At 29.1% G+C, this 18,986-nt stretch overlaps 2 protein-coding genes across 2 annotated transcripts in view; one reads left to right on the top strand and one right to left on the bottom strand.

Annotated features, from left to right (window-relative positions):
• The window catches only part of LOC111033119 (nephrin-like), a 160,390-nt gene extending 148,379 nt beyond the window's left edge, over nucleotides 1-12,011 (bottom strand). Inside the window, 2 exon segments of the mRNA XM_022313716.1 lie at nucleotides 9,319-9,457; nucleotides 12,002-12,011. Of these exon segments, the coding sequence (XP_022169408.1) occupies nucleotides 9,319-9,457; nucleotides 12,002-12,011 (149 nt within the window).
• Nucleotides 12,012-12,317: 306 nt separating this feature from the next.
• On the top strand, nucleotides 12,318-12,809 carry LOC111033130 (zinc finger protein 2-like). Its single transcript, XM_022313729.1, has one exon. It carries the CDS (start codon nucleotides 12,318-12,320, stop codon nucleotides 12,807-12,809), a length of 492 nt encoding a protein of 163 aa, XP_022169421.1.
• The last annotated feature ends 6,177 nt before the right edge of the window (nucleotides 12,810-18,986 follow it).

Genomic DNA, 18,986 nt, shown 5'->3' with positions numbered 1-18,986 from the left:
CTCACAGTATTTATTTGTAACTTTTACAAAACAAAACTGTTTGTACAATAACGATGCTGTATTATTATACAGCATAATTTAATATTATCGTTATAGGAGGTGTTAGTGGTGCGAAGAGGAAGTGTTATTATTTATTTATTTCATATATTCAATTCCCATCCAATTTGCAGCAAAAAGAATAGTTATCAAGAAAAAAAAATAATACCATTAAAGGTGAAAATTATGCATTTTGAATTTTTATACTTTTCTCTTGGTTTGAAGTTAAGGTTTTCTATTAAACAGTTTGTCAGGTGTGTTTCAAATATTTTTGGTTTCATTTTGCACTGACAGTCTAAACCCGGGTGGTGTATTAATAATGTCGACTGAAAAAAATATATTTTTGATATGCATTTTACTTAAATATTATCACCTGTGTGATCTAAACTAATAATACGAAAACTAAATACATATTATTGTGCTTTTAATTTGGTTTTGAAAAACGTATACTGATACATTTGTTGGTTAAAAATCAAAGACAATTCAAGCAATCAATCTATCGACTACGTATTATGATAATATAGTTTACTGGGTAATATCACACATTCAAGAACACAAAGATCTGTAACGCATTACCTATTTATATTTATATTATACTATGACTTAACTAATGAAAACTTTGTTACTATTTATATCTGAAACGTATTAATGGTAAATTATAAAGGTAAACTTTTGTTACGAAATATAACATAATTTGTATACCACGAAAGCAATAAGAGAGCTGTAGTTGCAATTGAATATTAGCTTTTAAAATATACAACAATCTCAACAATATTATCACATTCAATTTATAAACAGTGCAATACATTTTCATACTTTTTAAGGTTTTCGTATTTTAACTATTTGAACATATTAGGTAGGTACGACAAAAATAAAAGTAAAAAAGTAATCTATCATCATATGACCAACGTCAACTATACATGACTAAGTACAACTGAAAAATGTGTTAACACACATAGCGATGACAGCGCATCGATGACTATGACGTTGATGATGACGATGATAATGATGATGGGTGTAATATAATTGTCTTTATTGTCTGCAGTTCGGTTGACGGAAATGATTGGTAAAACAATGAAGGGAATTCAACAATAATTATTATTATTCAAAAGTCAGGCCGTCGGCAATCAAACAGCTACAGCGAATCACTAAATAATATTATTATCGTTTTGCCGAGCTTCCATTGTTTTAATTGTTGTGTAAATCTTCAGTGATTGTCAAAATACGTGTTTTTGTACATGCCGAAAATCGACTGCAATGACAGTGTCCTGGTCACAAAAACAGTTTTATCCGATTACGACGCGTTCGTGTATGTTGTTGGTGTTCTTCGATTTTCAATCGTTCGTTTGACCACACCAGTAGAAATGAAAATTTAATTGATAAATATACCTCTATTCCGAATGCTATGACATGTTACGGTGGGAATATGTTCGATTGTTTTTTTTTCAAATAAAGTTCAGAGATATTGCAATACGATATTTTGCTAAACTAAACGTATAGTTTAATATTATTTACACTTTTTTTTAGATTCCGAAGGAAAGTCGATTTTTTTTAGCCAAAGTTGTACATTCCGTGAAATGATAAAAATAGATTGTTAAGTCACTGAAAGACAATTTTCATATTTCTTTTTATCCCTGGCTATAAATGTGTTCTGCAAAGAGAGTTAATGGTCAATATACTATCTTCTAAAAATATCCCTATTCAAAATAATCCAGTAGAAATATCTATTGCAATTTGAAATAATATAAATTTTATTTACTCCAAAAATACCCGTGTGTGAACATTTCTCCAAAATTATGACAAATGATTAGGTAGTTGAATTTTCCATTTTAGTTATTTATTATTGATTTAGGTGGTAGTCATTTGTGGCCATAATAATACACGATGTTAGACTCAAATACGAAATAACGAATTTGATTTAAATAATATGATACTTATTATGTTATCGCAAAATATTTATTTATGAATAAATATGATTAATAAAATATCATACATTTTATTTTATGATAATTTACTATTTATTCGCCTACTTAATTAAGTAAATTATGATAAATAAATAATATTTTTCTGATTATGAATCAAAGTATTCAAGTAAGGTCAAAAACATTTCAACGTCAAAATTATTTATTTTAAAATTTTTATTACCAGTTTTATGGTCACATTTGACTATAACAATTTACAAAGCAAAAATATAAATTAACAAAATATAAAATGCAGTAAATATAAATAGAACGTACCGTCGAAAAACATATTATTACCTTTTTTGTTTTATGGGACTCTTGGGAAAATGTTAAGTGTGTTCATTATTATTTGCGATTTAAAACGACTTTTGTCCTAAACATTTTTCTCTCCTATTTAATCTCCCTAACATATCTTATCTTTTAATCTCTAGTATTCCTTTATTTTGAAATTTAATTTCAGAGTTCACACCGGTATTACCATCCTCGTCACGTAAATACACACAAATATTTTAAATTATAATCCTTCTAACTCACACAGCAAATCTCCAAAAACAGTATTTCATTTGATATATTTTATTCTTCATTCTTTATTAATAATAAAAACAATTTACATAATTTATTTGTGGATTTCTGTTTCGAAAAATATTAGAAAATCTACCATATTTTAATATTTTAATATATGTAATAAGAATCGTAAAAACTTGCATTACCCATGTAAAATAATGAAAATACTATCATACGTTATATTATACAAATAGATAAGTAGTACGTAAAACATTCAATAATTATAATTACATTTTGAACTTTATTTCAGTTATTTCATTTCATATTAATCTGACATTGGTAGCTATTTACGCGAATAAATAAATAATAATAATTATTGTTATTATTTTCACTATAACTTTATTAAAGTTTCTTCAACCGTATGATGTATTTCACTAATAATGAGTAATTGTTACAAAATCCTAGTTACTCAATTAAAAATCACTACAATATAATATGATAACGATTTAATTCAAGGTACCTACTGGACATTGCTGCGCAATAACTAAGGATAAATATTTATTTATATTTATATTTTCTAAATGATTTTTTACTTGCCGATTTGTGCTCCCAATAATCCATATAATAATTATATAAACATTTGTCTTTCAACTCTAATACTGTTGTTTCGTTATGAAAGTTAAATAATAAATCGTTCGATTGATAATACCAAGAAACAATACTGATTAATAATATCGGTATAAGTGACGGTGTATAATGTTTTGATGTCGCAAATAATTATTTATAATATAACCTTACCTATTGCAATGTCGCGTACACCTGTACACATAATAATATTATTTCATAAAAAATGTACTGCGCCGACGAACAAATTCGCAGAACCAATGAGATTTATTAAAATTAATGGAGACGACTAAAGCTGACCCGTAACGTAATCAGTGTGTAATTTTTTGAGTCAAATTTGAAAATATATTATACCTCGGCGTAGACCACCACGCCGCAAATACTGATTAATGGTCGAGGCAGTATAGGTACTCTCGACATTTTAAAAATGAAGTATTGGGTTGCGTTCACACAATACAATAACACGTCCGTGCCACGGGTAGGTACCGCAGCGGCGGTGCTGGGAAATCATAATAAATCAGTAGGCACCGACAAACGTCCACCGATCGATCGTTAATCTTGAGAGACTGTGTTGGATGCATGTGTAAATAGAACCGAAGGTAAAGCGAAAGCGCCGCTGTAAAATATCGCACTAGGTTATATTTCATTGTATTTTATTATTTTCATTTGACGGTTATCCAATGAACATGATCACAGTGAATTTTAGTAATATTCTAATGATTGCAATAATAATAAAAATAATTAAGATGAAGCGTACCTACACAACACGTCACTTGCATAATAACAATAATAATAATAATAATAATGCGTGTGTAAGCACACTTTTGTTTTCGAAACGATCGTGCCGACAAAAGAAAACCGTTGATAAAAGGCTGTGGTTGATGGGAGAGGGTAGGTGGCAGAAACTTTGTCTAGTCCACGGGTGTTTTGCATATTTTTTTAAAATCACTCTCAGCCCTGCAATACTGCAGTCACTTTGAGTCGGGATCCATTGCCGGTTTAAAGACAATAACCGCAAATGCGAGTGAGCGCGTGTGTGCTCGCAGCGCACACACAACGTCTCGAGTGCTTTTAACCATTCGGCTTGGCGATGGAGGTGGAGATGAGTGCGAGGGGTTACGTCGGAACCATCGTCGGCGGTGGAGGCTGCAGAGATGGCGATGGAGGTGGTTCGGGCCGCGCACAATTCCCATGACTCCCTGCAGCATTACCGCTCCCTCTACATTAATGCAGGTGGCCTGTGCCATTACGCGGCTCCCACCGAGTTTTATACCGAAACCTAATTGGGATAATATTCGCATAGTATTATCGTTACGTACAAAGCAAACTGTTTTTTTTTTTTTTTTTTTTTTTTTTTTATTGCTCCCACGCACATTTCAATTTAAAAGCGGCTTTCAGCCCGTACGAATTTTATCGAAACGATGGGATTCCACCGTTGGGATGATGGCGAGAAATTTCGATATACAGAGTAACCCTCGACATATCCACATAACCGTTAACAGTTGCACACATAATATAATACGGTTTGGATAGGTACATCGATTGTGATTTTCAGACACGATCAAGTCGTTTTTCCCGATTAAATCAAATGCGGCATGAAGCGAGGAATGTTAAGGACTCTTTAATAAAAAATCAAAATTGAATCATGTCTGTATAAATATTCAAATACCTAGTGTCCAGGGGTTTTTTTTATCTTTAAGACCTTTAAAAGGTCTGGTCATAAACTAGATGATCGAGAGAAATTAAAGTGGCATTAAGTTTCGTGCAGGTACCCAAGGAATAATATACAAAACAAAGTCCAGTGTTTGCCTTGCCGAAAACAAGTGTAAAATCAAATAAAATTATCGTTATTAACTACAATAATTTGATTATCAAGATTTCCCATTGCAGACTCTTGGTCGTAAATTCTATTCACTACCGATTAATTTCCAAATACTTTCATATTTCTAGTTTTGGTTAATTTTATAATAAAAGTGTAATTATAAACTTAAGCCATAAGCCACTCATCATATATGGGTAAAATACTTTAAAAAATATTTGGAATAAATACTCAAATAATAATAAAAAAAGGATTTTGAATTATTTTTTCGAATACTTTTAAAAATACTTATAATAATTATAGGTGAAAAATTATCTTGGTTACTTAAACATTAATATAGTGTAGTATGTTTATTGAGACATATAATTAATGTGGCTAAACTCAATTACGTCAGTGAATGATTTTTCTATTATAGTTACTTATTCAATACAAAATTCTCTAAAGATTTGCTAACCGTAATTGCTAAGAAATAAGAATATATTGCAATGAAAGCAAAACAATTTACTATAATACAAATACGATATAAGCATAAGATTTAAAATGTGTATAGTATTTCGATAATTTCCACGAACACATTAGAAAAAACCATTATCGTAGTAATACAAAGATATTTTTTTATAAGAATAAGATATATTTTTAAAAGTTTTCTTAAAAGTATTCGAAGTAATTTATTCAGAACACTACCCACATCTGGCACCTACACAATAAAATGTCTATCAAATATTTGAAATAATATTATTATTAAACATAACTAGTGTGATTTATTATTTATGCTAGCCCACTTTTCTAGTATTTAATAATGTATTCATTTTAATTCTGATTTTCGGAATTTAGACTTAGACACTATAATTAGGTGTTTTTAAAATCATAGAATTTTAATGTGGCGATAAAACTATTTTTTTTTAATGAGATCTGTCATTTTTTTCTGTAAATTTTTGAGGAAATTACTTTTTGGAAAATCTTGTTGGATCAAATCCATAAGCGAGAAGCTTCTCAGTTATTAAGTTTTACATAAAATAAAATAAAATGTGTACACAATTCTAAAATTTTTAACTTTAATGACTTTTAATCCAGTATACCTAGTATTTAGCACTACATAAACATACGTATTACCTTATATCATTGAATATTTTTATAAGGTAACTTTTAGTTTTATAACTCAGAAATTACTGATTCGAATGGTGACTCATATATGTATACAATTATACATCAAAGGCCACTTTTTAAGCTTTTAATACAAATGCAAATTATTTAAAAATATGGTCGTTATAAGTATTTTCAGAAATAAAAAAAAATCAGAATTCACACGAATTCACTGAACGAAAAAAAAATGGGGGTGAGCATACTTGGTGAGCTAACCTGTATAAGATGTATTACACAAGTATATATTATAAGTTTATGAATATAACAATAATATGTCCAAATCGTTTTTGGTTCAAGTTTGTGAGCTTAAAATACACAGGTACACCATATTGTATAGTTTACTTGCTGTCCCGTCACGCCGTCACCCGTGAATTATAATATACAGCTATATAAAAAAAACCATTTTACTCCCTTAGGGACTAATTTTGAACAATCCTTTCAAAAAAATTATAATAATATTAATAATTATATTTACAAACGATCTTAATGATATTGTTATTAAAAAATGGTTCAATAGTTATATAATTATAATTTGTATACTTAAACATTATCGCATATCGATAAGAAATGTATTACTATTTTTCGATAACGCAATTTATATAATTGAGCTATTCGGTGTTTTCCATAAACTCTTAACTTAATAAAAATGTTATGTTAGTTAGTAGCTCACAGTATCGGCAAGTATTTTTACGTCATAAATATAGCGGTTGCAGCCGTTGTTACGTATGATAGTCAGTAGACAAATTAACCGTCGTAGTGTCGTGTCGATGCAAATATGTATTACTTATATCATTATACATACTTCCTAGTTGATCCCTTACACTCCGTTGCCCTTTAAAAATACCAACTCTCTGAGACTAGCTTGTGATAATGTGAGCAGTATATTATTGTTTAGGCTATCTACAGATATACGTTGATTCCGAATCCCGCTAGGTGCACACTCTATATGAATATGTTTCATTTAAATTTAATTAATTATTTTGATTACGTACACGTCGGTGAGCGGCTATAAGTGTTAATCAGCCGACAGCCACCTTGATAGACTATGTACTAAAATTCGATTAGACGCATTCTTAAACATGATCAATTGATCAAACAATTAAAAAAAATATCAAGTTCTACTAAAAAAATAAGAAAGTTGAGTGGAAAATTAGTTAGTTATTAATTAAAATAAAAGTACAAATTGTATACCTCAACACATATCGTATGGCACGGCGGCCCACAAGTGACTTAAGTCTGTTTAAAATTTTAAGCGTGATTGCTTAAACTAATCACGATGAACAAACATTTATCTAAAAAATGACTGTACAATTTTTTATTAACCTTCCGATTGATTCCACTCTGAAATGAGCACTAAGAAATTATAAGTTAACTGTTTTAAATGTTTTAAAAGGAATGCCTCGCCTAAGGGAAATAGAGATTCATTTTTTTTTTTTTTATTTAAAGTTGTAGTCGCATTATCATGGAAACCCACAGGTCACCGTGCTGTAAAATATGTATATAGATATACAATTTGTACGTAAACAATTTATTTTTGCCGATTTCCACCCCTTTGAAATCAAAATTTTGAAAAATCCATTCTTAGTAGAACTTGTCATTGTAATATTAATCCTACAAAATTTCAATTCGATAACTCAAATAGGTTCGGCTGTGCGTTGATTATTGCTAAAGTAACTTTCCTTTATATCAGTCATGCCCAACCCGCGGCCCGCGGGCCACATGTGGCCCGCCAAGGTATTCCATGTGGCCCGTTACAAATTATTAAAATAAAACAAAATATTCCAAAAAAAGTAAAATTATTACAAAATATAAAGTTTATATATAGATATATTTCACAGATGATAGGTGTATTATTTCTATAAGTAAGACTTGTATATGTTATCTTTCGCCACATAATATCATTGTTTATGGCTCAATGTTTGCGCTTGACAAATGTGTAAGATATATTATATTTTACATATTTTCAAATAAACATAGTATACCAACCTTTCGAGTTTAGGCTTTCAAATATTAAACTCCAGGTAATATAATGTTTACACGGGATTCGTAATGGGTTTTATTATTTCTTCAAAAGTCACAACAAGGGAAATTAAAAAACAAACAAGCTCAAATAATGAAATAATTACATCAATGCCTACGAAACAACCATTGTATATTACAATCGTTCGACGTGTTTGACAATTCGTGTAATAAAACCATTTAGCACCATCTCAAAGTAAAAAATTGTTTGTAAGAAAAATATTAAACTTACAATTGATATATCTTCTATAGAAGAAAAAGAATGATTGTAATAACTGTCATATATCATAAGTTATTACTTAGTAAAAATTAATTAAGTTGTCCTACACCGATTCTTGTAATTGGGGTTTGATTTAACTGAAATTAAACAAAAAAACGAAAGTGTAGAAACAATTCAGTTATAGACCAAAACGTTTTGCAGATAAAAAATTTGGTTGTGAATACTTTTTTTTCATGTAGTTTGAACTTGTTTCTTCTAATCTAAATTCATGTTCCCGGGAAATTAAATTATGTTACATAAAAGAAAATGCACAAAATAATTTTTCATTTTGTTAATCATTAACACGAATTTAAAATGTTAATAGTATGTAGTATGTAAAGCTATGTTTATAGTTAGTATTTGTTGGTTAACATTCGAACGAATGACTTATTTATTTAATTACTTATAATATAGATAGATCCATTGTTTAAAAAAAGCTTCTATTTAGAACACTATTAAATTAGTTAACGATAACATTTAAATAATATAAATAACTGATTATTTGTGAGCTTGAATTATGAGACATTCATGACTAAATCTATATGTATGAAATTAGTATTTTTTAAATTTCAAGTTAACAAATATTCATTATGAATCTAAGAATTCGTTTGATATTTTATGTCAAATGACTTTATTTGTTGGGAAAAAGTTAAGTTATACACACACAACATTAGTGTAAAAAATAATAATAATTCTGTTTTAATATTATATTATACAAACTAATACTCAACATTATGCTTAAATTATACACAAATATCAATTTATACAACGACATTATGGTCGGTTGATTTTTTTTTGCAGCCATATTGTCACTGGCTTAATATTATTAATAGAATATGAGTGTTGAGTGTTATTTTGTTGTCGTCATGGCTCGTTGCAGTCAAACATGAAATGCAACAGCGATCAAAGTTTAACCCCATATAAAACGAGATATTATGAAATCTGAAACTTACCTATATATCGCAGTTTTTTCATATCTGTACCAAACCACCAGTATGACAGTGTCCTGAGGATCGTGGGGTATCGGTGGCGCAATGTCACACGGCAACAACGCAGTTCCGTGTACGACGGCGAATATCTGCCGCACTGCACCTGTGAACAAATCCCAATGATGACGGTGAGAAAAATGAAGGAGAAATATTATGTTTTAAGAACCATATTTACATAAAAGTTATGATTTTATTTTTGATTTGTGGAAGGGGGGGCTGATAAACCTTCAAGCATCGGCCCAGCTTAGGAGATAGGTAGTTATAATAAATACTATAATTTATAAATTATAATAAATAAAATATATATAAACCATGTAGTCCATACGACAGATCAGATCAGTCAATCATTTTTTGTTTAACACCCAATCTGTGTAAATGATACATTAAAATTATGAAATATGAGACAAATATAATAATATGACAAACAGTGTATGCATTTAACTTGAAAGGACTCAGGCTATATAGCTGTTTTAACGGTAGTTATCGAATAAAGTTATTATGGTTTTAACCATTTTTTCACTATACAAGTATGTGCCTAGTACCTATAACAGGTGTGTAAAGTAGTTTTTGGGGTTTTTTTTTTTTTAATGCAATAGTTTTGTGACCGGGCGAGATGAGTTTTCGTTTTTTATACCGATCCAAAAACTTAAAATTATGTATCTAAAACGTTTTATACACATCCTTGGTACCAAGTGCGGTCTCGTTATTAAGACTTACTATTTCTTCGTTAGAATATTATACTTGACAACACATATTAGCTGTTTTAATTCACTTTTTTTTCCATTTCATTATTTTATGCAAGAGATATTATACTGATTCAGATTTTTATTAACTATTATTATCCATTATTATTATTGTTTGTACAAATATATTATGTCCACGTTTCTATTATTCACAGTTTATGCAGATGGAACACATACTAGATGTGTAATTCTCATACGTTTCCCAACTCTAAATAAAATAACATTTGAGTTACACTTAAAATATTATTATTTTTAAGTAGACATATTAATTAAGACAAGCTTTCACGACATCATTAGATTTAAATAGGAATAATATATTGACCTGGGTGTTTTATTATTATGATTATCATAGTTAATACTTGCCGAGTGAGTGCCGTTATTTATGGCGTGACGATACGTTTGAACACTGTGGCACTTAAAAAAATGGTGATTTAAACACTTCCAACAAAATTTTCCAGAGATTCTAGAAATATATAAATCATAGCAAAAAGAAGTAAACTGCCCGGGTAAGTAGAATTTATTGAAGTTGGTATATTTTATTTTTTTAGTGCGTTATAAATTCTCGAATTTATTTAAATTATATACTTTTCAAATCCAAGTTATAACTCGTATTTTATATTTAGTAACATTTATTATTTTCTGAAATATATACCACGGAACATCCGTTGTGGTGTTGTGAAATCCCGCGATGCCATATTTTTACATATTTGATGACCATAAACACTATTAAGAGAACTGGATTTGAAATACATAGACGCATTCGTTTAATGAAATTTGAAATGAAAAAGTTCGGTAACAGGCTATAAATATTTTAACCTACGATAAACATACATTTTTAAGTATCTTGACTGTAGATTGTGAGATGACTGAGATGAATAAGTGTATGGAACCAAATTCAAACGACTGTAGTGTATTTTTTAAATAAAAATATCGCACGCCTTTCAGTATAGGCTGTATTAAGTTCAACAATTATTATCTATTTATTATTAACTTCTATCTGTATCATAAATCGAATTTCAGTACCTACTTACTAGATAATCATTTTTATCAAGTTACCACTATTTGCGTAAAACAAGGAACAACACAAAAGGGATTGGAGTTTCGGGTAAAACATGTTAGTATTGTTATAATCAACACCATCACCATAGTGTTTTGTTAAAATATCAGTTATTATAATACTTCGTTTAAGTAGAAAGGTAGGTGGTACGTAATAATAATAATTATTATTATTATTTTAGGCACATAATCATTTATATGAATATTATGTATCAGAATTGCACTATTCTCCTCCGAGTTTAGTTACTATTATTTCCAGTTAAAATATTACTATTCGATAAGGATCACGGGATAATTTTCAATGCCTTATTAACGTATTAACAGAGTAAACAATGTGTTGGCAAAAATAAATTATTCGTTTAGTTTAACTTGCTTTCGTTTATACACTGTATTTTATTAACCATAACATTCATGTTTATATAGGATTAATTTTACACAAGACACCCACTGATAAATATATAATTAATTTAAATTTATTATTGACGTTGTACACAGAAGTCCTTTTTTTGGGGGGTTTTTTAATTAACAGTTAAAATTACAAACATACCTACACTGAAACATAAATCGATAGGAAAAAAATGTCAACACTAATTACTATAAGTATCACTTTAAAAATAACTAATTTATCGAATTACTAAATGAATAAAATCTCGGCCACAGACACTGCAAAGTTTAACAATTTTCAAGTATATTCATATAAATTATTGCATTGTATTGTTATAACTGTTGACCTTAGACGTGATGATTTTATGACGATTAACATCATCTGTTATTATATAAGACAGTATATATTATAGAAGAGTCATAAACTGGGTTTTTAAAATTGTATGTGACAGCATAATATTTACAGCACTTCATTGCACATTATTTCTGAAATATAATACGGTAGCATCGAACTTGGTAATAATGATGAACTTACCCAAATTATTTGATAGTGATCTTATTTAATTAATTCTTTCGATTTCTCATACAATTTAGATTTTGGTTTTATTTAAATACTGGTTTAAAATGTTGTTTGAAATTTTGATAAATGTCTATAAATCTTAAACAAAATAAAAGTCTAGTAACCATAACATTGTACAAAAAACAAATAATTGTGATTTATACATAATATACAATAATATAGTAATTTCTTTTATCGTTAGATACTTGAAAATTTGTTCGATGGCGGCGAAAAAATGGATGATTCAATCTTCAGCTAATGATTGCGTTACTGAGAGACAGTACCCTTGTGACGTATGTATTATACAATTAACCGATACCAGATCTATGAATACACCTCAGACTACTGACACTGATGAGAATCAGTACTCTTGCAATGTATGTGATCAGATATTCATCAGAAGGAGCATTCTAACGGATGAGAGTAGGACGCTAACGGACGAGAAACGATACTCGTGCAATGTCTGTAAAGAGTCATTCGCCAGTAGCATCCAACAAATAATACACCAGCAAACACACTCGTCTGAAAAACCATATCTATGTAACCTATGCAACACGTCATTTTCTAACGCCGTTCAAATAATGGAACACTATCAAACGCTGCACATGGCTGAAAAACCATTCTTGTGTGACGTGTGCAATAAGTCGTTCAGTCAGAGTGGCAATCTGAAAATTCACCATGTAACGCACATGCGGGAGAATTATTACAGTTGAGACGTGTTTAGTAAAGCATTCATTTGAATGTTCATGATGAAGACACACAGGGAAACCCAAAGTTATCCCGATTCTAATATCTTAGATCTATGAACAAAGTAAAAAAATCTTGGACTAGATTGAAAGATTTTAAATTAGATAATCATATAATGATATCGCTTTTTACTGGATCATTTTTTGTGTAGTATTTTCTCAGCAAAAATAAACTGAGGATTCTGTCACTGGACAGGGTCCCTCCAAATATTATGGCCTAATGTAAATTATTATCCATTATATTATCATATTTTCTTAATGTGAACATGACATACAAACTACTTTAATAAAAAATAAATGAATAAGCCGCCATTGATTTTTTTAAGAAAATATCGTCATTATTTTTAATTTTTACTTAAAACTTTAAATTTAAATTATTTACGATGTGAGTAGTTCACTTTACAAATATTGTCAAATTAAAAATGTTCAGCAGCGAGTTTTGAAGCGATGTGGTATCCTAAATGATCATTAATTGAGACTCGACATCAATTCAACGTTTTTCTGAATTTTTACATTTAGCCGAGCTTTTATTATATCGAATTCACGTTTTTTTCTTTTGGTATTCTTTTGATTTGTAAACAGGCAATTTAATTATTTGTAATTTAAAATGTGTGTATTTCTATTAAATAATGCATACCAATATTATGACATGGCATCTAAACTACCCAATAATAATGTATTTTCTTCTAGATGATACTCTATAATTACACCAATGTATTTATTTCTAAGTTCATTCTTTATGTAATAACGATATAGTACTGTCACTTCCATAATATGATATAAAACAAATATACAAAATCATACAGGTTAACATTTGTCGAGAAAAGTAGTGTGGCTCTGAGAACCACTATTTGTTTGTACAATGATCAGGATTTCGTCTTAAATTAAATTTCATATAAATACATATATATAAACAATGTTTATTTAACATAATATGGTATAATATAGACGAACATTCTATGAATCAACATTTAATAAAACTCAACCATTCAAAATACTTGAATCTATATTTTTCCTAACACACTACATTTTTTACTATGTTAATAAGTATAGTTTATAATAGTTGGGTATAATAAAACCAAGACTATTCTAATGTTAATCTAACGTATGCCAACATAGCATGTATTCACTTTGACGGCTTTTAACTAAGCCATATTATACGTATTATAATCATGGTGTTCTGAAAATATAACAAAAAATATAAATTCTAATTTATTAAATAATATAAATTACTAAAACGTATGAATATATTGTATATACATTTATAAATATATATTTATCAATTAATTTTCTATGTCCATAACTATTTTTCTTTAAAATACGTTGGTAAGAATAAATTGGTTTATTGTAATACATATATTATGTAACGGCGCGTTGTATAGGCAAAACAGCTACAAGCGTCATTTCAATCGCTACGAATAATATTATATTGTTAATAGAATTTATTTATTCATTTAAGATACCTAAAACGATAAAATATAATAAACCTAATAAATGTATACGTGTGGAATTTAGTGTTCCAAAATGGCATAAGATCATCGATAATGCTGTAAGGAAATTAAAATAAGAAACTTTCTAATCGAAATAATACATATTTTATTCCATGTACAATTTACATTGTATGTAATCACTTATCAATAGTATATAACAATTTTTTTTTTTAGAGCCTCGGTATCTTTAACCATTGCTGTTACCATTTTACAGGTTAACATTATATTATCAAAAAACATTGATATTAGTTTAACAGTTACAAATTATTAATTAAATTAGTCTTGGTTATAAATGGCATTGTAATATTTATGTTGTATGGAGGGAGGGCTTTAAAGAGGATGTCTGTTACTCCTTCTTCCAGTTTATCCGTTTCATAGGATTACTATTTTTATGCAAGGGTTTTATGTGTATTATTTATATTTTAAAGGTCTTAATCTTAAATGCGTTCAAAAAAATCATAAATTATATAATAAGTATAAAAGAACATCTAAGACAGGAGTATTAAGACCCACAAAAAAAATCCTGATCACCATAATTCATAATCCAGCCAGGGAATCTAATTCATATTCTAAGATATATTTTCATGCTCATAAATATTTTACTTTTACTACTTAAATAAATTTGAAAAAAAAAACAAACCGAGAATATTATTTTTGTGGATCGTGGAAATAAAAGATTGTTCATCACACATCTACTGCTCTAAGATAATAATTTTACTTGAAATCAATATTTTTCCACGTTCAAAAATGATTTTAACTGTATATTTTTACGAACGACAACGATTTTCAACCGAATAACAATTATAAATAATAAATATAACTAAGTAATAGATCCATATTTTATGAGCTTTTTGTGAAAATATAATATACATATAGTCGAACATTTTAAGCTATAACTAGATATTATTATGAGTATATATTATTATGTTTGGTGTAATTATTCTCAGAATAATCATTTTTTAATGTTACTTATTATCCAAAGAGAGCTTGGATTGGAGTTTCATAGCGTTTAGATGATTTAAAAAGTGTCAAGAAGAATCATTGTATTCGGGAAAATGTTTAAGATTTTTCCGAGTGAAGTAAATTGAAATTAAATAGGAAGAAACTTTTTATGGACAATGATCAGAGGACTTAGGCAGAAAAGTACTGTAGGTAGTTTTGTTTGTTTTGAATGATATTATCAACTAGGTAATACACTGACCTAAATTCGAGAAAACGTATTACTTGTAAATTGAATATGCCACAGAAGAAAAAAAAAACATTTCCACTACGAAATAATTATTTCTTTTTGATCATACCACTAGATTATAATATTATACATCATTCGGCTCTGTGGACGCTGAGTAACGATGGTGTGCGTACATTAAGGACCCTCCACACTTTCGCTCTACATTTTTAACCCTTGACCGGCGTCGCCGTCGACAGGATGGTGTGTTTATACGCAATTTTTATAAAAAAAAAATTAAATACGATTTTCTCACAAACTCCACTACAAACCAAACCTACGCGACTCAATACATTTCGTATTATGCACATAAAAACACAAATGTTGTGTTGATGATACTCAAGAAATTTTCAAGCTTATCGGCATAAAGCAGCCTCAATAGAGTATACAAGTGTTACCAACGCACAAGAATGTATAAAGTATATAATAATTAAAAGTAGGTGTATACCCCCAAAGTGTTATATGTTTATATGGCATGGTCGTCGTTATTATACATGTCGTCCCATCGTATTTAATCCTTGATGTTATTTTTTGCTAAACGTACTTCATAACCACGGAATTACAAGTCTGATAATTAATGATAATACAATAATATAATGCACGATAATTTATATTTTATTACTAAAATAATTATAATTTTATTTTGATTGATTTAAATAACATGATGTTTTTAGTCGGTTAATCTTTTTGGAAATACTAACGATATTTGAATTTGTAATTGATTTAACAGTTCAACTAGTTTACAAACATATTATCGAGATCAATTTACAAAATGGCCGTTTTCGCAAAACGAGATGAATAAATGTATTATAAAATAAAAATAATATTTGGGTACTACGTTTGATCATAACCAATATCAGTTAGATTGATTTTAACTTAATTGTATATTTAACGAGCGTTTGACAAAATGGTTGTTGGCTTCAGTTTAATAAGATTATGAAAGGCGAACTCATCTATTCCCGATTATTATTAAAATAATATAACAAATACAATTATTATAAGGTTTATGTAATCACGCAAAATGGTGTTATTGAGACATTGCTTTCAGCTGGCTCTGGTCAGTCTGAATTAGAACAATATAACAGAAAAAAAAATCATAGAAATTGGTGTTAGTGGAATGTGCGTTCGATGTCAACAGGGGAAATATTAAAAATGGATCGTGGTTATATAGGACGAGGGTAAATTTTAGTCGGCTCACGGGGGTAGTATACAGACGACTGTAGGTATAAGGGTTTAAATACGACCCTGTCACCGAGTAGAGTTCACCGTTTTAATATAATATAACGCCGACGTGCGTACCTATATGAATATCATACGTTGGCCCCGAAATAGTCACAGGCTCCCTTTATGTATTATAATATTATTATTATGATATTGTTTATTCGCTCTGATTAAGACTGGACGCTGGAGACGCATTGTGTTTATTTTAATTAAACCTCTCTATCCGCGTGTACCACGTATACCTACACCATCATGGGAGAGTAATCAAAATAATGATAATAATAATAATAATAATAATAATAATAATAATAATAATAGTGATAATACGCACACGTCAATAACATTTTACATTATGTAGTATAGACGGATATATGCAGACTATCGTCGTTGTATCTCCGAGGGTGCGATTTGAAATGTATAATTTTCTCTTTTGTAGAGGAGACATGATATCTTTGAAGAGCATCCAGGCATATCCGGCCGTCTGTCGATAACTGTTAGAGCTAAACGGTCTAATTTAATTGATTCCGGTGCCTACGATGGCGCAGTTACGGTCTTTTGTGTGAAAAACTTGAATAAAATATATTATTCGTTTGGACGTTTTTGCGAAATTGATATTTTTTACATGATGTTTTGTATTAGATTGTAATAAACAAAAATTAATAAAACACGCAAAAAATGTATTATCACATTTAAAATAATTTATCTGTTTAAATTTTTCAGATTTGGAAATAAATTAGAAACGCAATTAAAATCTCCGAGTAGTCAATACGATATAGCATAACTATTAGATTGAATTAGAAATTAAATATTAATCATATGAATTTATAGTGCAGACGTTTTTTTTTTAGATTTTCAAACCAATCATAACCACCCGAAAGTCGAAATGTCGGTAATTTCATAACAATTTATCATATCGTTATTAATAAGGCTGTGAATTTGGTGGAATATTATGTTTTTTATAGCTTTTTTTAAAATATTGTGTTCTAAATAAAAAGTTCGAATTATTCATCAAAAAAGTCAATTTTAAATCCTCCATTTAGAATTTTCTAATGAATTTGAATTATTAGTTTTTTTCATCGTGTATAGGTTAACTTTTCATTTATTACTTGTCGGTATTTTTTTCCCATTAATTATAACTTTTTACACACATTTTATGATTTGTTTTTTTTTAAACTTTTTTTTTAACGTCTTGAATAATTTTGTAAGCGAATAGAAATAATTAATAATACTGTTTTTCATATTACAACTTGATAGATTTTGATATGAAATGCATTTTCTGGACATATAGAATGTTATTATGCATTTTTAAATTTTATTTTGAATTTTCTTCAATTCAAAATTCATTTTTAAGGTTTTTTTTTTAAACCATACACTTCCCTAATTATTATTATATTTCACGCCCACACCGGTTGGCACTACTCGTCTGAGTGTATGTGTTTTGTTTTTATTTCGTTCTTTTCGGCATACCACTACATTTAATTTACCGTTCGTTAATTCCGGCGTTTTGGGAAATGGATAGGAAGCGAACCGCCGTCAGCAATAATGTCGGTGGTTGTCGGGAGGTGGCGGCGGCGGAAAAGCGACCATAATGAAAACGCGAGGTTATCAAAATGGAAATCGCGACTGTCACTTTGAAGGCACCTCCAAGCCTGTGCGACCCGACTCGCTAAATAGATAACGGAAACTTTCTCGTCGCTCGGCCGATAAAACAGCAGGCTTACAGCACTGTATGGTCGGCAACAACGACAGTGCAGATATTACTTACAATAATAATTATCATTATAAAACGTACAACAAATATGAACACCGAAAGAATGTTATTAACAGCGATGGACACGTTGTACATGCGAAATCTATATATTTTATTCGTGTTCTTCACCAAACGGATCATAACTCGGGCATTCGAAACTCTTATCTACTTTTTAAAAACATAATCAAACTATTAATGCAAATCGTTTGTAAACAATAATAAATCATAATAAGTACAGTAAGAGTTGATCTATTTCACTGCAATTGAATCAGTTTGAACTCAGAACATTTCATCTTTAAATAAATACTAATAGAAAAAAAATTTATATTCTCGAATATAATATCATCGATTTTTTCAATTACATGTCTGTTGAAAGCGATTCAACGTGCTAAAATATAATAATAATATTTAACCTTGTAGAAGAGCTGTATGATAAGCATAATAATATATTCCATCAT

This window comes from Myzus persicae, unplaced genomic scaffold (genome assembly GCF_001856785.1).
Source record: "Myzus persicae strain clone G006 unplaced genomic scaffold, MPER_G0061.0, whole genome shotgun sequence".
In the NCBI taxonomy this organism is placed as follows: Eukaryota; Metazoa; Arthropoda; class Insecta; order Hemiptera; family Aphididae; genus Myzus; species Myzus persicae.
This window is presented reverse-complemented; position numbering and strand designations above follow the sequence as displayed.

What these genes read in the sequence shown, in the direction of transcription:
- LOC111033130 (XM_022313729.1), top strand. Translation starts at nt 12,318, where the DNA reads ATGGCGGCGAAAAAATGGATGATTCAATCTTCAGCTAATGATTGCGTT.